General features: G+C 44.8%; 1 protein-coding gene across 1 annotated transcript in view; it reads left to right on the top strand.

Annotated features, from left to right (window-relative positions):
* Positions 1 to 1,194: 1,194 nt before the first annotated feature.
* LOC310872537 (plexin-B2-like) overlaps positions 1,195 to 22,120 on the top strand; it is a gene marked incomplete at its 5' end in the record, with an annotated part of 69,279 nt that continues 48,353 nt past the window's right edge. Inside the window, 14 exons of the mRNA XM_083784496.1 lie at positions 1,195 to 1,518; positions 3,085 to 3,297; positions 4,510 to 4,748; positions 5,653 to 5,737; positions 5,864 to 6,002; positions 6,960 to 7,129; positions 8,048 to 8,230; positions 9,317 to 9,448; positions 12,195 to 12,295; positions 12,579 to 12,705; positions 17,948 to 18,113; positions 18,870 to 18,981; positions 19,398 to 19,506; positions 20,205 to 20,306. Of these exons, the coding sequence (XP_083640622.1) occupies positions 1,195 to 1,518; positions 3,085 to 3,297; positions 4,510 to 4,748; positions 5,653 to 5,737; positions 5,864 to 6,002; positions 6,960 to 7,129; positions 8,048 to 8,230; positions 9,317 to 9,448; positions 12,195 to 12,295; positions 12,579 to 12,705; positions 17,948 to 18,113; positions 18,870 to 18,981; positions 19,398 to 19,506; positions 20,205 to 20,306 (2,202 nt within the window). The remainder of the gene's footprint in view (positions 1,519 to 3,084; positions 3,298 to 4,509; positions 4,749 to 5,652; positions 5,738 to 5,863; positions 6,003 to 6,959; positions 7,130 to 8,047; positions 8,231 to 9,316; positions 9,449 to 12,194; positions 12,296 to 12,578; positions 12,706 to 17,947; positions 18,114 to 18,869; positions 18,982 to 19,397; positions 19,507 to 20,204; positions 20,307 to 22,120) is intronic.

Below are 22,120 nucleotides of genomic sequence, written 5' to 3'. Positions count from 1 at the left end.
ACTTTTAGACCAGAGCGGCCAATGCGTTCCTCCAGGCTTTCAATTTTTGCACCAAAAAAAATGAAAGCCTGGCACCGAGGCTACCATAAACCTAACGCTGAAAATAGCTCATCTACAAGCTCACAACACACCATGTGTGTAGATTAGCTATTTATTATGCGCAACTAAATATAAATGAGGCATACCCTAACCCATAAACCTAACCTCTAAATGTCTAACCCCAACCTGAATCTTTTACTAATTTGTAAGCCTCTGAAAATACAGTACATGCCATTTTTTCCCCCTATAAAACACTCTTGTTAGAGGCAAGAAATTGGTCCTCATTTCGCAAACTCTGCTACTGTAGGCTACACTTGTGGGGACATTTGGGCCCCACAAAGTATGGTACAGTAACACACACACGCACATGCACACCATGACACGCACAGAGAGAGAGAGAGAGTAGAGCTACATGCTATATGTTATTGTGTGAGTGACGCGGTTGCCAAAGTTGTGTAAGTTGATGATTAGTCTTAATAGAAAGGGATCTCTAATATGTTTAGCAGCCTAGCAGGTGTGCTCTAATGCCATGCCGGTCAACACACTTTGTTCCACAGTCAAGTCAGTAAAGAACCAAGCACATCAACAAAGTTCGTTGTGCCGAGTTCTGCCAATAAAGAACCGTAAGCCATTGGTTTCTTTCACAGCTTTAATCACGGCCCTACACAAAATGGCAGACGGACGTTTTCCATTTAGATGTTAAAATGCATTTCTTGCTGTAGAAAATAAGTAAACCTGTGCCAATGCACTTTGCCACTCATTTGTCTACAAGTTAGGGCTGTCATACTAGGGTTAAATAAAACTTTTTGTGTATGTATTTGAGTATAATACATTTGTCCTCAAATAGGAACTTTAATCAACTAAAACCTTTTTTTGATTGGATACGTTTTGCTATTTTTTGATAAGCTTGTGAGATGTGAGTTCATAATGCACTCTTTCTCTCTAACACTCAGTATTACCTAGTAACACCTCAGTATTCTGTTTTGTTTTTCTATTTTCTCTCGTCTCGTCTCTCTCTCTCTCTCTCTCTGAGTCTCTTTCTCTCGCATTGCGCTGGCTGTTGAGCGTTAATGTTGCCGTCAGCTAAATAAAATGACAACTCCGTTTCAGAGAAGACATTAATGTATTCTCTCTCTCTCTCTCTCTCCACCAGACATGGAGCGGTGGAAGGCGTGGCGATGGACCGTGTGGGTCGCCCTGGCGACCGTCGTTCCCCTAAGCCCCTCCCTCGCCGGCGACGGGGAGTTCACCTCGCCGCGGCTCATCAACAACGTGGTCCGGGACCCCCGCACGGGCCGCCTGTACGTGGGCGCCGTCAACGCCCTCTACCAGTTGGACGCGGCGCTGCGGCTGGAGGCGCGCACGGACACCGGGCCCCAGAAGGACAACCCCTGGTGCTCGCCGCCCATCACCGCCGACTGCGAGGAGGCCGAGTACACGGACAACCACAACAAGCTGCTGTTGGTGCACAGCCACAAGGTAGCCGCAGCCAGCCGCCCGGGTGCTATAGTCTTCTATGCCCATAGAGCCCCATTGTGAACGCAGACATGTCGAGTACACCAAGGTTTTATGTTAGAAATGTTGTGTATGGGTCCCCATGCACTCCCCAGCATGTAGAAACTGCCAGATGCCAACTTGCATATGTTGTACAATTTTCATAACATTATGGTCTAAATCTAACTCTAAATGTGCCACGTCTCTGGCTGTGTTCGGCCACCTTTGGGGCAGCGGTGGCTGAACGGTTTGCGGAGCGGTCTTGATATCGGAAGGTCGCTAGTTCGTATCCCCGGACGGGCACGTTAAAATTACCACCGCTGAAGTGCTCTTGAGCAAGGCATTGAACCCCTACCATGAAATGTTCTATGAGCAGGGCCTGGCTGTAAACAAGTTATTGAGCTTAGTCCAGTTACCCTGGGTAACTTTATTTCTTTCTTTCTGTGTGTGTGTGCGTAATGCATGTAACTCGAGAACCGTTTGCCCCACGAGTCACGACTTCAAATTCGACACACGCGCTCCACACCCCCGCAGGGAGTGCAGTGCCCGGGCCTCGGCCTCGAGTGTGTCAGACCAGCGGTTCTCCAGAAGCACCACAAAAGGCTCTGGTCAGGCTCTGCCAGTGGGCCTAATCAGCCTAAATCCCCTCACCTGTGCAATGTCCAGCCTCTGCCTAAGCCAATTGTTTGCCATGGCAACCCCACACCTGACAATTGATTAGCCTACTTAACCAGTCCACTTTTCACAGTTTGTCAGTTTGCCTTCTTCAGACACAGACAGAGATCGATCTCCATGTGGGACACAGACAGACAGTTAAAACGGGTGCTATGACAAGTTGACAACGGGTATTATTAGGTTCCCCAGTTGCATCGTTCTCAAGTAGGCCGGTAGCCGACGGGCACGTACAGGGCTAGTAAAAAATAAAAAATCTAAATTTCATCATGCTTTATGTAGTATGTGACATGTCAAACTAGGGGGTTCTGATGATGATGATTGATTGATGATCCATTCCAAGCATTAGTTTAGCAAAAAAACAACAACACACTCATTGGGCTAAAAACGGCCATAGCATTTGTGATGACGGTGACGGTTAATGGTATGATCACATATTATGCCATTTAAGAAAATTGCTCAACATAATTATGTAAGTTAGCATCTGGCAGTTTCTACATGCCTGGGGACCCATACTCAACATTTCTAACATACAACTTTGGTGTACTCAACATGCCTGGGTTCACGTTCTGGCAAGTGGACTGTACTTGGGTTGGGAGTAGTAATGGGAGATTAATTGGGTAAATTACAACGCACCTGGGGCTTTGAGGTCGGCCGACCAGCTAAAGCTGGATGTGATAGCGACCGATGGAAGAACAAAGGGTGATCGAGCCTTTCGTGGCGGCTGCCCCCAGGTTCTGGAATCATTTGCCCTTTCACATCAGAGCCGCCCAGTCCATCATTACTTTTAAATGAGCTCTAATCCGTGCGCCTCCGGTGGTGGTGTGCGGAAGCTTGTTATTTCTGTAGCTCTAATAATCCCTTGCTCCATGTTTTAAGGATGAGCTGGTGGTGTGCGGCAGCCTGTTCCGGGGCATCTGCTCTCTGCGGAACCTGAGCAACGTGGAGCAGCGGGTCTACTTCAGCGACACCCGTCGGGAGCGCACGTACGTGGCCAGCGCCGAGGAGGGCGTGACGGTGGTGGGCGTCATGTCCTACTACACCGGCAGGTCCTACTACGCCAAGGGCAGGGACAACGTCACCGTCTTCCTGGTGAGAGAGAGGAAGAAGTGCCGCCACATACTGAATATTTATTTGTTTTTTAGGGGTGCACGATTATGAAATTATTATGACCGATATCCGATCTCCGGTTATTTGCAGGGTCATATCTGCCGATTCCGATTCTGACCGATTCCGATATTATACAGAGGACCACAATGGAAACAAGCCTAGGCCCTCCTAGGGGCTTGGACCAAAGTCTGTTAAAAAAGTATTCAGTCAATAAATAAATAGCATATACTCTTTTCCAAGTGTCTGTTTTCATAACTGAATGACTACTGAATGAGATGACTACACAAATTAAATGTATAATATCTTTAAACATTTTTTTTTTTTTTGGTGAAAACCGATTATATAATCTGTATTATTTTGAGTCCGTTCCGATACCGATATGGCATTTTTATGGCCGATATGGCCGATTCCGATTATGCTGCCAATTAATCGTGCATCTCTATTGTTTTGTCATGAGGTCCTTTCAGCAGGCGCTGTCGCCTGGATCAACGACTGGTCTGCTCTATAGGTCTGCTCTTGAGGGGCGTGGGACGCTAAAATCCACGCCCTCGCCCACAATCCAGGTGTAGTTGCCCGCGGGCGTGTGCATACGCGCGATTTCACGGGACCGCCGCACCCGTGAAAATTCCCTTGCGTTATCGGCCCTCAACTTCTCTGCGCGTCCAAAATAAACGCACGCCTCTCATTGAAAATGTCAGTCGCTCCCCGTCTGAAAGGGCTATAGTCGTTTGAAGTAATAAAATGTAATTTAGTTTCATTCACGTTGGTCATCTGAAATGTTTTAGTGTTAGTCTAGTTTTAGTGGACTAAATATCATAAGATTTTAGTCGACTAAATCTACAGTTGAGTTAGTCGACTAAAATGTATTCTCGCAGGGTTTGATGACGTCTGGATTTTAGACTTGGTTGCATGCTGAAAATAGGCAATTTTCAGCTGAAAATAGGCTATTTTCAGGATGCAACTAAGCATAAAATGACTTTTAGTTCTGCTGGATCTCTTCTTCTCCTAACATTTTAGTGTAGTTTTTATTTGTCACCCCCCCCCCCCCCCTCCCCCCCCCAATGTTTTAATGTTTATTGTTTTAAAAAGCACTTTCTTCTTGGAAAAACAACAACTATGCACAAAAAAATTTATTTCACACACTTTTTTTTAACCGTGATGTGACAATAAAGTTGTCTCTGTCTCCCCCTCCAGGTGGGTAAGGGTTATGGCAGTCATGACAGCACGAAGCTCATCTCGACCCGCATCCTCCAGGACTTTGGCGAGTGGGGTGTATTCGACAGCATCATCGAAGCGTCGGCCGTGCAGGCCAGCCCCTTCGTGCTGAAATACCTGCACGACTTCCGCTTCGCCTTCAAGGACGGCGGCTTCGTCTACTTCCTGTTCTCGCGGACGCTGGGCGTGGACAACAAGAACTTCACCTTTATCTCCAGGTCGTTGTGGTTCAGTGGTTTTCATTTCAACTCTTTTCATATCAAGGTCCATTATGTGTTAATTGGCCCATTTGAGCCACAGGGCCATCATTTGTTGAGATGTAGCCTCTCGGATCAAAGACTTGGAATATTTTGTTGATAAGATTGTGTCTTGTATTGATTTGGTACCATAGGAGAGATAACAGGCAAAATATCAAATTCGTCTCCATTCTGCATTTGTGTAGACTTCTTTGTTAATTATGTAATGCAGATGTTTGTCATGACCGCGCTGCCGCAGTAAATGAAAGATTCAAAGACAATTCACTGTGAATGTTTATGGTCATAGTGGTCCATTCGTCTGCCCGTACTAATAATGGGTCAGCCTAAGATCTTGGTTTTGATATGAAACCTTGATATCTGCGGAAATATTTAGCTACAGTACTGTACGCTTCTTTTCAAATGACCCAAAAGTCAATCAAATAAAATAGCCGATCTACAACCGCACAACGCGTCATGCGACACATTGTAGCTCTGCTATTTCCACAATTTCCCCAAACAATTCAAATATATATAAAAAAAGAAAACTAAACTACCACATTCCGCTTTAACCCATTCTGAACGGGCACCCGTTTTGGTGTTGGCATCATGTCGTGCTTTACCTATTGAAAAATAGCAGATCTACAAGCTCATATCGCGCCACCGAGTGGCGCGATACGAGCTTGTAGGTCTGCTATTTTTTTTTAAATCGAAGAACGACTGACATTTTTAGAATCTGATCTCAGGTCAGAATGGGTTAATCAGACCAGTGTGTATCCAGTGGAAACCTCGTATGAATCTGATCTCAGGTCAGAATGGGTTAAAAACCAATCAAAACTAAATTGTAATTGAAAAACGAATGACTAATATAAAATATCTTGATGTGCAGGATATGTGAAGGGGATGGGTCCTACGACTCCTATACTGAGCTGCAGCTGAACTGTAGTGCTACCAACAAATACAACAAAGTGCAGGTGAGAGAGTTTTATTTGTTATTATCCTTGAAGATAAAATCAAGTTCTTATTATGTTTTGTTATCTCTCATGTTTATTTGAATATGGAATTATCTGCCTCTCTATGTCTATTCAATTTCTCTCCAGGCTGCATATGTAGCAGCACCAGGTGAAGCTCTCTCCAGGACCATGACATCATCAGGTCGCTACGGTGACGTTTCTCCGTCAGATAAAGTTCTGTTCATCGTCTTCAGTTCTGACGAGGACGCGTCCAGTTCCGCCATGTGTGCGTATCTCCTACTACTAATCGTTAAAATAATCCATGGGGCTTACTTAATCAGAATCATTTTAGTCACAAAAAATCACACCCGTGTCATGTCATCATCATGACTATTTGCTCAGACATAATATATAAAAAATATACAAATGGGTAAATAAAAATGTAAAAGCGGGGGGGGGGGGGGGGGGGGGATGGCCAATGACTATGCAGAAAATACTACCGCAAAGTAGGTTAGAAACGGTTGCCAAACTCTGGTATATTTCTGAGTGGGTCGTATATTTAAGTTCTTCGAGCTTGAGATGTGACATGACGTACAATTCTCCATTCATTGTCAATGGGAATTCAATGTTTGATTAAGACGAATGTTGTGGGGCGCTGGCCCCTCCTACATCCATCTTTTAGTTACCGTCCACAACCTTCGTCAGCCACTCAAAATATATTGGAATGTTCTCTGTGGATTTGTTAATTTAATTAAAAAAGCGCACTCGTGTGAAGTGAGGGGCGCTCTTCATCGTCATACATCTTCATACATCATCACATGTGTTTAGAAAAGCCGATTTGAGAGAGTTCCAGGGGGTCCCCAGCTAAATGATAGTTTAGAACCAAATGTACCCTTATGGGTCTGTAACTCTGAGAGTGTACAAATGGAACCAAATGGACCCTAACAGGTCCATTTGTACACTCTCAGAGTTAAATTAACATTAATTTTACAATATAAATCTGGGGTCCCAGAGATAGCCTAGAAATGCCATTAAATGGGGGTCCGTAAACTACTGCATGTCAAACTGGGGGTCCTTGAAATCACTATAGAGCCGTAAAAAAATCTTCTTTTATGGGGGTCCCTGGCATCATCATCGTAAAAATCTTGGGTGTCAATTTGGGGGTCCTTGACATGACAAAGTTTGGGAACCACTGCTTTTACGTAAGTAAAACACGTGAGTATATTGTGTTCCACCTCTGCAGGTATGTACCCCCTGCGTGCCGTCAACCAGAGGCTGGTGCAGATCATAGGAGCCTGCTACATTGACGACGGCAAGATCCATGGCAAGCCTGCCGTCTACTCTCCTTATTCCTCTACTCTATATCATCCCTATACCCGATATGATCTGTGTCGGCGTTGCAGGGACTGGAAGGTGTGTGTGTGTGCGTGTGTGCGTGTGTGCGTGCGTGTGTGTGTCTGAAACGACCTTAAGGCAGTGGTTCTCAACTTATCCTGCATCAGGGCCCACTTGAAAAAGCATTTGCGCGCACGCACGCACGCAAATGCTTTTTAAGTGGGCCCTGATGCAGGATAAGTTGAGAACCACTGCCTTAAGGTCGTTTCAGACACTCCCCCCTGTCAGGTGAAAAGAAGCGACTTGGACTCCTCATGCATTGAAGAAAGCATGAGGTCAGTGCGTTGCTCTCCCCAGGTTGGCAGAGGGAGAGCAGCGCCCAGGACTACAGCTTAGGCATTGGCACTGGGTGAAAAAATGGGTTACAAAGTTGTGGGATGAAAATGTAATAACAAAATTGCATGTTGTGTCCTCTGAGGCAAAAACAAGGACAAAATGTACACACACACACATACATGTGCTTAATGTATGTCGCTCTGGATTAAGAGAGTCTGCTAAATGCCTAAATTGTAAATTGTATGTGCGTGCGTGCGTGCGTGTGTATATATTTCAAAAAGATAAATAAACCTTCCAAGGAAGGGACTGCACACTCCAGGGAATAGAGACGGACAGATTACTGCATCATCAGCTTATTTATTAGCATGACGCCTTGAGCTTCGTCAGGTGCTATAGCACAGGTTTATTCCTCTTTTTGAAGTCTATGACTTGCACCTCCCACGGGGTTTTTTGGATGTGCAGGAGTCCCCTTTTTTGTCTTTTTATATTATTAAAGAAATTACCGAATGGATTGCCAGATTTAACGATACCAGATGCAGCGTGAATCCCATTTGTTGGGTGCTATTGAGAACTTCACAAGGGAAAAGGGCATCTGCAAAGGTGTTATGTAAATGCTATAGTCAGATTCTTTTTTTCTTTTTTTTTTACAATGAAAATAAGTGTCAAGACATGGCTGCGAAGTACAAGTGCGGTGCAGGCTTCCTGCCCTCGCCGCTGGCCAGCGAGGCGGAGTTCGCCCTGGCCACCGAGCCCACGCTGGTCCGAAAGAGTCACATGACTGCCGTGGCTGTCGCCGTGGAGACGGAGCACGCCGTGGCATTCCTGGGAACGACCACCGGAGAGGTGACGTCATCACGCCTGACTCTGGTCTTATGGCGCTCTCTCTCTCTCTGTGTGTGTGTGTGTCTGTCTCTCTCTCTGTGTGTGTCTGTCTTTCTTTGTCTGTCTGTCTTTCTGTGTGTCTCTCTTTTTGTGTCTGTCTCTTCTTTCTTTCTTTCTTTCCCAAACGTTCTCAGTTTTATTTAATATTTACTATATAGAGGTTCCTTTAATCTATATGCCATCAAGCCTTGATAGCGATTACTCTGCATTTAAGCATTTAGTATTGGTCACCACCATCCCTGTCACCCTACCATAAATCGTCATCATTATTGTGCATATTTGTGCTAAATAATTTACTGTACATTTCATTGTGTGGCTGGAACTCAAGGACGCCAGTAGCTCGTCTGACAGAACGCAGAGGAACCCATTGAATGCTAACTAAGCACATTCGTTTCCTGATTCGTTTTTTTGTACTTCAGGTGTTGAATGCACATCTGGTTTGTCTGCAGTGGTACACTGTGGTGGACAGTAACAAAGTACATTTACTTGAGTACTTTACTTGAGTTTTTGTATTTTGGGATACCCACTGTATGACTTTCACTTCAATACATTTAAAAGACTAGCCCTTACCCGTTGTGAGATATTGCCCCCCATTGTGGCCGTGGGGTGTACTGCGCCCTGGGTGCATTTTCGCATTTTTAATTCACTAATAAATTCATTATTAATCAATAATTTGTTAAATTGAAAAAAGGGCCTGTGTGAAAAGTGGGAGTGGTTGGTGCAGGCAGTGAGGAGCTACGGTGGTGTTTCTGACACACAGACACACATTCATATATAGTATGATAGTATGATATGATAGTAGTATGATGATAGTATGATAGTATGATGATGATGATAGTATGATGATATGATGATGATGATGATGATGATGATGATGATGATGATGAATGTTTGACTATTGTACATTATGAATGAACTACTTAAGGGTAAGCCATATTTCAAATTGACAACTACTACCATCTACTACTACTACTACTACTACTACTACTACTACTACTACTACTAATAATAATAATATATTTTTTTAATTTATTTACTTTTTTCCAGGTGTTGAAGGTGCATCTGTCCTCTAGTCCAGAGGTGTACAGCCGTTCGGGTCGTGTGACCGGGGACAAGGTCAACAAGAACCTGCTGTTTGATGCCAGCTTCCAACATCTATACATCACCACTGAGAAGAAGGTACAGTTAATAATATCTAATATAGAGCGTCGTAGTCCCGCCCCCTTTCATGACCCCTGCATTTTTCCCATAGACATTTCAAAAAGTACTTTAAATTTAAAGATATGTAAGCCGTGGACAAAGCCAAGTCGCATCGTGAGAAATCGTAAATAAATACTTTTTGAAATGTCTATGGGAAAAATGCATGGGGAATTATTTCCTGGGCCTGTCGTCGTCATGAAAGGGGGCGGGGCTGTGACGCTCTATATGTAACATATGTATATCCCTACTACAGTGATAACTAACATATGTATATTCCTACAGTTAACACTCTTAGATATCGCTGCCAAAGCAGCGATATCTCAGGTCTAAAGCTTTATATCAAAATCAACCGGCTAGTGCTAAAAACAACCCCGTAGCCCTGTCCAGGTTGCTAGGCAACGCCTACCGTACGTCTTTCCCAGCACAAGGCGGAATGCGCACGCATGCCATAGAGAGAGACCCATACAAAGGAGAATCTTTGTATCTTTTTCAATTATTTCAACACGGAGGTCAAAGACATACGCTTGTTCTGCTTTCCTGTTGTTCACTAGACTTTTATTTTCTTCTATAAATCGTCTCACCTGCATGTGTATGTCTCACCATGCATGTTTGTGAAAACCTTTATGTTGCCACGCATGTGGACAAGGTCGACTTGCAAGATCGCAGAAAAAGTAGCAACACCGTGATGTAGAAATATTCTGTCTGTCTTCCCGCCCGCCCGCCCGTCCGTCCGTCTGTCTGTCTGTCTGCCATGCAATCGATTCAGAAACGAGTGAATTACACCACCGCTCGTTCTGCAAAAGCTATTTACTCTGATCAAGTCTTGCGTCAATACTCTCTCTCTCACCCTCCGTCACATTTATATTTATTAGACTCTTGTCTTCGCTGTTTGTCATCGGAGAGGTGAATTTATTCCATTGGCCGGGTTGCAAAATTGTAAATCAAAAGGCAGATGACCCTCACTGCACAGCGAAACATGATTAGTTGTGATAAATAAAAAAAATGGCTGCCATTGACTGGGGCGCATAGAGCGAGTTTGATGGGCTTGATGCAAGGCTACAGCGCTGACGATGAGTCACCATGCAACACTGCCTCGCCATGTGCTCCACCGTTATCGCTCCACAGTTCATCCATGTCAGGGTTTTTCAAAGTGGGTGCCATCATGGCACCCTAGGGAATCCATGAATATCACCCTAGGGAATTCATGAATATCACCCTAGGGAATTCATGAATATCACCCTAGGGAATTCATGAATATCACCCTAGGGAATTCATGAATATCACCTCAGTTGTACTACTCAGACCCGCGGCTATCTAGCACATAGTGGAATGGAATTGAGTTGCAACTATGTACTGTAACTGCTGCGTTCCTCAGATCTCTTCAACAAAGATATTTACAGGGTTGCCTTATTGAGCCAATTTTTTTTGAGAACCACTGCTCTACATAAACCCTTCATCTAAAGACTTGAGGATAAATATACATTTTGTAAGTTGGGGACCTCAGGCCGGCAGTGGCTCAGCAGATAGAGAATCGGAAAGGCTCCTGGTTCGATCGCCAGCTCCTACTGTACACGCTTAGAACATGTATAAGACACTGAGACACCTGAGGTCCATGCTCACAACGCCTTTGTGGTTAATATATATATATATTTTTTTAACTTTTTGCTAATGACATGCACAGAATGTGGATACCTGGTTGAAAGTATAGGTTAATTACACTTTAATGTCAGCAGCTATAGAAGGACTGATTTCAATCATTTGGATTCCATGGAAGCGCACCAAAAACAGACTACACTACTGTACATGCAAGCATTCTATTATTTGTTATTTTAAGATGAATGCAGGTATTTCATAGAAGCAAAGGTTGAGGTAAAGCCTCACTCTGCAATTTCTTCAACTGGTTGGTTATATGGCTACCAAAACGTACAACGTTTCCTTTCACGCTGCTTCACAAATCGCAGATTAAGACTAACATCTCTCACAAGATTGTATTTTGCTTTGATCCATGTAATCTAATGAGAGAAAGTAAGAATGACTATTCAGATCATTTCTCTCTCCCCAGCTACAGCAAAGAAATCTTTTTGTATTTCATCTAATCTAACAACTAAAATATTCTCTTATGGGATCGGGGGATCCTTGTTGGCATCAAATATTTTCAAAAGGGGGTCCGCAGCTTATGTTTCAGGGTTGTGCCTTGACATTGAACTGTTTTTGAAGCGGTGTACCAATGCAGTGGTTCACAAAGTGGGGTCCGGCGACCCCCAGGGGTCCTTGAGGGAGTTCCAGGAGGGTCCCCAGCTAAATGATAGTTAGGAACCAAATGGACCCTTATGGGTCTGTAACTCTGAGAGTGTACAAATGAAACGGGTCCATTTGGTTCCATTTGTGCACTCTCAGAGTTAAATTAACATTTGATTTTACAATATAAATTGGGGGTCAGAGAGATAGAAATGCCATTAAATGGGGGTCCGTAGACTAATATGCAGGTCAAACTGAGGGTCCTTGAAATTAAACGGGTTGAGAATCAATGCTAGAGCCTTCTCTCATGGGGGTCCCTGGGGGTCTTCTCTTATGGGGGTCCCTGGGGGTCTTCTCTCATGGGGGGTCCCTGGCATATCTTTTCAAATGGGGGTCCGCGGGCTAATTAGTGTCAATTTGGGGGTCCTTGACATGCAAAAGGTTTGGGAACCACTGTACTAATGCAGCACTAATGATGTCCCCGTAGATCACCATGGTGCCTGTCCAGGAGTGTCACCTGAAGACCACCTGTGACTCATGCGTGTCCATGAAAGACCCCTACTGTGGCTGGTGTGTGCTGGAGGGCCGGTGAGTGTGTGTGTGTGTGTGTGTGTGTGTGTGTGTGTGTGTGTGTGTGTGTGTGTGTGTGTGTGTGTGTCAATGTAATTTGGAGCTTTAACCCTTAGACCCAGCCACCCTATTCTGGGCGGCACATTCGGCAGAATTAGCCGAACTACAAGCTCAGAACATGTCGAAATATTGATCAGTGTGCGCTTGTAGATCGGCTATTTTTCAGGGGAAAAGTAGCCTGTGGGCCCCTGCGGTGCTCTCCAGTCAATGAATGAAATATAATGGTGGGTTTGTTGCACAGGTGTACCAGGAAGCAGGAGTGTGATAGGTGGATGGAGGAGAACACCTGGCTGTGGTCGCCCAATCAGCAGTGCGTTCAGATCCAGGCCTACAGCCCGCCCAACATCAGCTGCAAGAAGACACGACAGGTAACTACACTCTGTGTGTGTGTGTGTGTGTGTGTGTGTGTGTGTGTGTGTGTGTGTGTGTGTGTGTGTGTGTGTGTGTGTGTGTGTGTGTGTGTGTGTGTGCGCGCGCGCAAGCAGATGTCTTTGTTACATTCATATACAGTCGCAATATAATTACAATACATTTATATTCAAAAGCAGAAAAGTTCATGTGTGGCGTCGGAGTTGGATGTCAGCATGTGTTCAGTAAAAGTGAGAGAGCCTAAGCATATTTTTTGTGTAACTTTCTCTTGGGTAGAATTCCCCCCCGAGCCAAGTTCATTCTTGCTGAGCTGGGCTTAATTTCGACAAGTTCACTCTCCCCGAACTTCTTTTCTCTTCGGATAGTGGCTTCTGTTAATAGTCTGTGTGCAGAGGGCCTCCCACCGGAGTCTGGACGCCAGGGTCACACAGGAAGAATGCGATGGCTTTATGGCTTTGACTCGGAGGCAGATGTGAATCTCACCGGATTCGCACGGAAATTAACTGCGAGTGCACTCTCTGACTGTATGAACACACGCACGCACGCACGCGCCGTACGCCCGCTGTGGCAACCCAGGGGAGAATAGGTACAGATTCACAATAAAATAAGAGGCTCAGAGTCAGATTCAACATAAACTTAAATTGTCTTTTATTTAAAGTGTTAGGGAAAGGGGAAAACGGGCAAAACATCAACATAGGGTTCCTCTTGTTAGGGGCTTGGGCTTCTATTCACTTGCCGTCCTGTGGGTAGAGCAGAGAGAGAGCTAGTGACTACTTTAGTTGGGGGAGAGTGCTGTAGGCTCTCCCTTGTGGAGTTCAGTCGGCCTAGGAGGGAGGGAGAGAGAACGAGACCAGGTGAGCCACAATACATGCACAGCACATCCAAGTGGGTCCAAAGGTTTGAGTTAAATCTTGTACTCACTTGAGAGATCTCCCTCATACCAGCCTCCTCATGAACAGAGAGATTCCTCCTTCCTCACACCTCCATTAGTTCAAACTGAGTGCCGCCTGTGATTGCTAATTGTTCCTGTTTGCAGATGACTCAGCGCTCCTGATATCGGGAGAAGATAAAACTCAGGTTGAGGAGATGCTCAGTTCGGAACTCAGCAAAATCAGAATTTGGCTTACGGATAACAAACTCTCATTACATCTGGGTAAAACAGAATCTATTCTCTTTGGGTCTAACCACTCCCTTAGTAGGGTAAATGATTTCAGTGTCAGAATTGACGATATTATAATTACTAGTAAAAAAGAGATTACATATCTGGGCTGTATCCTGGACAACAAGCTGACAGGTGAAGGCATGGCAACAAGGGCGATCAAAAAAGTAAACCAAAGGACAAGATTCTTGGGGAGAATCTCCTCCTTTGTAAACAAGAGGGCTCTCTGGACATTAGCTGGAGCTCTTATTCAGCCCATATTTGACTACGCCCATGGGCGGAGCTTGGGGGGGTTCAGGGGGTGCACTGCACCCCCTGAACTCTGACTGTAGTTTGTAATCATCTCTCTTATCATGATATGATGACTCGCTGTATGGCTGTAGTGCATGTGTGTATGTGTGTGAGCTGCTGTACTACCTAAATAACTCATTTTTAGGGGTTAGGGGTTATTGTAAAAACGCTAAAATAATAAAATAAAGGTTAAAAAAATCGCGCGCGCACGCTGCGCGTGCTAACTAATGTGAAATGTTGAAAAGGTGAAAGTTGTCGTTGGCCAAGCAGTCGCACCCCCCAGCGTCAACTTCAAGCTCCGCCTATGACTACGCCTGTACCTCCTGGTTCTCGAACATCTCAAGGTCACAAAAAATTAAGCTTCAAACCTCCCAAAACAAACTAATTCGACTCCTCATAGGCCTAGAGCCCAAGACCCACCTTTATGCAACACATTTTGATGGCATAGGATGGCTCCGGGTAGAAGACAGAGTCAAGCAGTTGAAAATGGGGCTGACTTTCAAAATAGTAAATTCAGCCCTGCCCTCTGTGCCCTCAGTCCCCATTTACTTAACTGATTACAGCAACTCTCACAGCCACAACACTAGAGGGAGTATAAATAATGATCTGGTGCCACCCACATATAGAACAAATATGGGTAAATTCACTTTCCACAGCGCTGCCACTCAGGTGTGGAATGCCCTGCCCCCTTCCCTCAAAACAAACAAATCACTGGCTTCCTTTAAAACCGGGCTGAAAAATCACCTAGCAATGTCAGCGGGTCAAAAGGAGAGAAGATGACTGCCCAATCTCCCTATACCCCCCAATCCCCCCCTCCGAGCGATTTATTTGGTATTTAGATTTTTTTAGATTTTTTTGGTACTTACACCTGTAAATAATTTTCATGTTGTTTGAGGTATCTTCAATTAATGTCATCATTGTATTGTGAATGAATGCATTGGGACCCAAATGGAAACAAGACCGCAAGGTCTTTTTTCGGTGCTATCCTTTTGGATAAATGTGCTTACTGCTTTTGACTGTACCATGTACTGTTTTTGCATTTGATATTGTCTAATAAAATAATCAATAAAAAAAAAACTGACTCACCAGACAGCTTTGGCGTCGGCTCTTTAAAAGCTTCTGGTGATTGCCTTACTGGCTGCAGGTGCGTCCATGTCCAGGCTCCCATTGGCTGCAATACCTGTACATGGTGATATACTCCCTCTATCACCTCCCCCAGCCTCATTCTGTGGGGAATAGGCCTGGCTGTTTCCCTTGGTTTGCCACAGTGCGCCGCACGCGCGCACACAGTGTGCGTCTTCGGATTCCAAGTGGCCGCTCAACCTCCGAGCCACTGTTGTCCAAACCGTAAACAACCATTTATTTATCTTGTGAAGGCGAGGAAAATGGTCCTCACAATGTCTATTTCCCAAGTTTCACTTTACTTTCATTTGACGTATAGTACAGTAATACAAGTACACACACACACACACACACACACACACTCGCACACGCACACGCACGCACACGCACACGCACACACACATTGCACGTTCATGTATATGATGAATTTCAGGCCGGCCTTCGTGGAATCTTTAATGGCGTTGCTATGGAAACCGCCGGTGCAACGCAGGTGTTTTTTCGCTCAAGTGCGTGAGCAGGAAATGCTGCTCATTTCATTTCCATGACGACGTACAACATGTGTGGAACATTTCAGTGGCTAGACGTGGATTTGGACTTTGACCACATCACACGACAAAGACCAGATCCCTTCTTAGATACGTTTTTCTTGCTTTAGATGGGTTAATGTCAGTGGTCGGCAAAGTACTCAACCCCAGTACCAGATTCGTACTTGAGTTAAAGTACTGCAGTAGCAGTTAGGGGTTAAGTGCCTTGCTCATGGACACATAAACCAGTGGGTCAACCGGTGACCTTCTGTTTACCAGAGAGCCTCTGACCCACTGACCAGTGGTGGAAAGTATACCTAAATGAATTTACTTAAGTACTGTACTTGAGTAAACTGTTGAGGTATTTGAAAATGGTCACATTGTGTCGCGATGCATTGTGAGCTTGTGGATTTGCTATTTTCAAAAGATGTTTATACATTTGAAAACTTGAAATGGCTGCACATTCTGCATGTGGAGTAGTACATTCAAGTACGTTTTGAAGGGGCATTATGGTCTGAGTAGCAACTAGATGAGCCACCCCCCAAATAAGGGTACACACAAAATAAAAAACACAATTTAACTAGAAAATTACATAATGTGTCATACCTTCCACGAAGTCAGATTAGTCTGTTCTGACCTGAGATCAGATTCTAAAAATGTCTTCTACATCCTGACAGTTTTCTGAAAAAGCTATGTTTCTGTCAGTGGTTCTTCGATTTAAAAAAAAATAGCAGACCTACAAGCTCATAGCGCGCCACTCGGTGGCGCGCTATGAGCTTGTAGATCTGCTATTTTATAGCTAAAGCATGACGTAATGCTAACACCAAAAGGGGTTCCCGCCCCCAAAATGGGTTAGTCTGTTCGCACTGCAAGGACGTTGTGAGCTTGTAGAGCGTTTATTTTCACCGTGCCTTAACGGCGCACGGCAACGCATAAATCCAGCCGCACCGGTGCAGAGTCCAAGGAGGCGCCGACATGATCAAAGGACTCGTTCTCAGAAAAGTCGATACGTTCCTTTAAGATGCACGTCACGCGGCTCAGGATGAGCCACTATCCAACCCCCGCCCTGTGTGTGTGTGTGTGTGTGTGTGTGTGTGTGTGTGTGTGTACTGTAGCACACAACAGATTGTTTTAGTTATCAGTCGTGACAGGCCGTGGACGTGAAGAGACACCTAGACAAAAGACAAGAGCCCTGCGGGGGGGGGGGGGGGGGGGGGGGTCATGCACTTGTGGACATGCACCCTGATGCCCTTATACACACTTTTGCATAGATTCATTGCACTTCACGCACGCACGCACCTGCAGGTTTCTTTGTGTCCTCTATACAGCGCGGAGGTGTGATGTGAGAAATAATGACCGTGTCGGTCCTTGCTCTCACTTTCCTCTCTCATCCCTCGTTCCTCTCCCCTGTATCTCTCTCTCTCTCTCTCTCTCTCTCTCTCTCTCTCTCTTTCTCTCTCTCTCTCTCTCGTAGTCCCCCTCCTGTTTTCCTTCTAAACAAATCGGCTGATGGAAAAACACACAATCATATTCTAAATAACTCCGTAAATCCCCGGTATAGCATTTAGTTATCTACGGACAGGTGGTTCACAGAGAAACATACAAGAAACGCAGAGAAACCTTGAAGAAACATAATTGCCTTCCTTGAATGTATTAATGATTACAGCTCACATTTCATATCACACACTAGTCCCCCCTAAAAAGAACAGAATCAGGTTACAGTGGAAGAATACTACCCTGCACAGTAGATTCATATGGAATGTTAGCCCCATATGTGCCCTCTCCCTACGCTCATTCTGTAGCTCCGAGATGAGGTCACACACTGGGCCTCTCCCACCACGTTTCAGAAACGATTTTGACACATGAGAGATGTTCTTTGTACCTGCCAAGCCAATGTCAACAGTACGACTGACAGCTGTGCGTGAGGCGCGACATACAGTATAATGGCTTGGAGAATGTGTTACCTGAGAGTGCACAAATACAACCAAATACAAACAGTCCATTTGTATTTCCATCAGAGTTTATTATTATTATTTGGTTCCATTTGTAGTAGGCTAAGGCTACACTGTCCGTTACAGAGTCACCTCGACAGATCCTGTTTCTCTCTCTCTCTCTCTCTCTCTCTCTCTCTCTCTCTGTAATCAGGTAGAGATCGTGGTGCCCGCTCTGCCCAGGGTAGGGGGGATGTCCCAGTACACCCTGCAGTGCATCTTCGGCTCCGTGAGCAGCAGTCCGGCCATGATGACGAACAGCCGGGTCACCTGCTCCCTGCCTGACCCCGAGGACATCCCGCCCACCCCTGACCTCCAGGGTAGGTTGTCACGCAGCACACTAGCATGGATGTTGATGCATAATATGTCAGGGCTTTCACTTCTAGTGATTTGTACTAGTTGACTAGTTGCCTAGTTTACTAGTCGACATATTATGTAAATAAAAAAAATATGTATATTTTTAAATGTACATTTAAAAACCTTGTAGATTGGTGACTATAATCTAGCATTGTAGCTGATCTTGAGGCCTACAAAAACGAAAAATAAATAAACGTTTTAAGTAGTACCAACGAGGTCAACTAGTGGTGGGACTAGTTGAATAGTTGAATAGTCGACTAGTTGCTTAAAGCCCTATGATGTTGTTCTATTGCGTTCATAATAACCAGGGCGATATGTCCGTTGGGAACGCACCCATACCCATTGTGTGCCTGTTGCCAGTCCATTGTCTCAGTGTTGATTTCGTCGACCAAAAACTATGGCGAGAAATGTTCGCCAACTACTGTTTTTCACGGACGAAAACTATTTTACTCGATAAAAACTAAGCTATGATGACCAAAACTAAGACTAAATATTCCAACTATTCCGTCGAAAAGTCAAACTTTAACGTGGAGAAGAGATCCAGTGGAACTAAAAGACAAGTCATTTTTGGTTGCACTCAGCTGAAAAAATCGGATGTACATGTAGGTGCTGCACGATATGGACAAATTCACATGTCTGTCTGTCTGTCTGTCTGTCTGTCTGTCTGTCTGTCTGTCTGTCTGTCTGTCTGTATGTCCGTCCTCCGTCCGTCCGTCCAGATTATGTATCTGTCACAGTGAAGGTGCTGGTGAACGACATCGAGGTGACCTCGGGTCAATACCACTTCTACAACTGTGCTGCTGTTACGGTCCGGAAGAGCCCCAACACCCCGTAAGAAACGCACGCATGCCTCACGCCTTACACATTACACAAAGAATTGCGATGAGCGATTTAAATGTGTTTTTGGTCATTGGAAATTGGAAATTGGAACATTGTGAATTGAAATTACAATTCCGTTTGACATTTAGGTTTCGTAATAAAAAGTGCACAGGGCAGATATGACAAATAACTGAAATACAGTATACCATGAAATTACTGGCCTTTTTAATACACGTTATACTTTAAGAAATGGCGGAAATAGCTGATCTACAAGCTTACAACGTGTCACGAAGATACACACATACAGTGTGCACACACACACACACACACACACACACACACACACACACACACACACACACACACACACACACACACACACACACACACGTATATTGTGGCCTCAGTGTGTTCATGTGTGTTTCCAGGTGCATATCCTGTGTGACCAGTGAGTGGGGGTGTCAGTGGAACGCCAGGAAGCACAGCTGTAGTGACGAGGACGAGTCCTCTGACACACACATCATCAAACCACAACAGGTAGTTGTGCGTGCGTGCGTGTGTGCGCGTGCGTGTGTGCATGTGCGTGTGCTAAACGCCTGAGCTGACATTTTTGGCTCTGCTGTCCACTGCAGGGTTAATGTCAGGCTGAGCCATGGTTTACACCTCAGGGTCAATCAAGGACTCTCTCTCTCTCTCTCTCTCTCTCTCTCTCTCTTACCGGAATAATTGCATTTTTAGCAGCACTCTGAAGCAATGGTTCCCAAACAGTGGGTCTGGACCCATATGTGACCAACTCCAGCGAAAAATGCCTCAACTCGATTTTTACAAATTACAGATTGTTACAGATTATTAAAGTACAGAATGTAAGCTTTCAGTGGGTCACGGAACAGATTATTGCGGGTCACGACTCGAGTATATTCTTTTCCTACATAAAAATCTGAATAAAATCTAAATCTAAATATATATTTTATTGTTTTTTAATAAAAACATGCAAAAGATACATTTTAAAACAAAACAATCCAGAGAAATTCCATAAATAAATCACAAGCTACAAGCTTGCAACGCGGCATGAAGCAATGCGTTCACTAGCTTGGGGGGTCCCGGACAAACGTCTAATCTCTCTTTTGGGTCTCGACCTGAACCGTTTGGGAACCACTGCTCTACACAGCACTCACTCTCACACTGTATTAAAAGCTGTCTAATGGTGTGGTTTGTCATTGTGTTGCTCTCACCAGTCTGCCAGTTGTCCTCAGTTTGGCTCTCCAGAACCGCTGCTCATCCCAGTGGGCTTCAGGATCCCGGTCAACTTCCAGGGGAAGAACCTGGACATGTACCAGGTGAGTGAATCTGACCCTGGTTCAGTTCTGTATGAATGGACATGGATGTACCAGGTGAGTGAATCTGACCCTGGTTCAGTTCTGTATGAATGGACATGGATGTACCAGGTGAGTGAATCTGACCCTGGTTCAGTTCTGTATGAATGGACATGGATGTACCAGGTGAGTGAATCTGACCCTGGTTCAGTTCTGTATGAATGGACATGGATGTACCAGGTGAGTGAATCTGACCCTGGTTCAGTTCTGTATGAATGGACATGGATGTACCAGGTGAGTCAATCTGACCCTGGTTCAGTTCTGTATGAATGGACATGGATGTACCAGGTGAGTGAATCTGACCCTGGTTCAGTTCTGTATGAATGGACATGGATGTACCAGGTGAGTGAATCTGACCCTGGTTCAGTTCTGTATGAATGGACATGGATGTACCAGGTGAGTGAATCTGACCCTGGTTCAGTTCTGTATGAATGGACATGGATGTACCAGGTGAGTGAATCTGACCCTGGTTCAGTTCTGTATGAATGGACATGGATGTACCAGGTGAGTGAATCTGACCCTGGTTCAGTTCTGTATGAATGGACATGGATGTACCAGGTGAGTGAATCTGACCCTGGTTCAGTTCTGTATGAATGGACATGGATGTACCAGGTGAGTGAATCTGACCCTGGTTCAGTTCTGTATGAATGGACATGGATGTACCAGGTGAGTGAATCTGACCCTGGTTCAGTTCTGTATGAATGGACATGGATGTACCAGGTGAGTGAATCTGACCCTGGTTCAGTTCTGTATGAATGGACATGGATGTACCAGGTGAGTGAATCTGACCCTGGTTCAGTTCTGTATGAATGGACATGGATGTACCAGGTGAGTGAATCTGACCCTGGTTCAGTTCTGTATGAATGGACATGGATGTACCAGGTGAGTGAATCTGACCCTGGTTCAGTTCTGTATGAATGGACATGGATGTACCAGGTGAGTGAATCTGACCCTGGTTCAGGTCTGTATGAATGGACATGGATGTACCAGGTGAGTGAATCTGACCCTGGTTCAGGTCTGTATGAATGGACATGGATGTACCAGGTGAGTGAATCTGACCCTGGTTCAGTTCTGCATGAATGGACATGGATGTACCAGGTGAGTGAATCTGACCCTGGTTCAGTTCTGCATGAATGGACATGGATGTACCAGGTGAGTGAATCTGACCCTGTTTCAGTTCTGCATGAATGGACATGGATGTACCAGGTGAGTGAATCTGACCCTGGTTCAGTTCTGTATGAATGGACATGGATGTACCAGGTGAGTGAATCTGACCCTGGTTCAGTTCTGTATGAATGGACATGGATGTACCAGGTGAGTGAATCTGACCCTGGTTCAGTTCTGTATGAATGGACATGGATGTACCAGGTGAGTGAATCTGACCCTGGTTCAGTTCTGTATGAATGGACATGGATGTACCAGGTGAGTGAATCTGACCCTGGTTCAGTTCTGCATGAATGGACATGGATGTACCATGTAGGGCTTTCACTTCTAGTGATTTTTACTAGTTTACTAGTTGCCTAGTTTACTTGTCGTCTAGTTGACTAGTTGTTTAACTAGGCCTACCTATTATTTTTTAATTATAATATTTGTACATTGGTGACTAAAACTATAATCTACCTGATCTTGAGGCCTACAAAATGTGAGGAGAAAAAAAAACGAGTCAACTAGTACCAACAAGGTCAACTAGTTGATTTACTAGTCGACTAGTTGAATAATCGACTAGAGCCCTAGTACCATGTGAGTTCATCTGAACCCGGTTCAGTTCTGAATGGAAC

Source organism: Protomyctophum parallelum (genome assembly GCF_964188405.1).
Source record: "Protomyctophum parallelum genome assembly, chromosome: 1".
Taxonomy (NCBI): domain Eukaryota; kingdom Metazoa; phylum Chordata; class Actinopteri; order Myctophiformes; family Myctophidae; genus Protomyctophum; species Protomyctophum parallelum.
The sequence above is the reverse complement of the archived record's forward strand: the minus strand, read 5'-3'. Positions and strand labels throughout refer to the sequence as shown.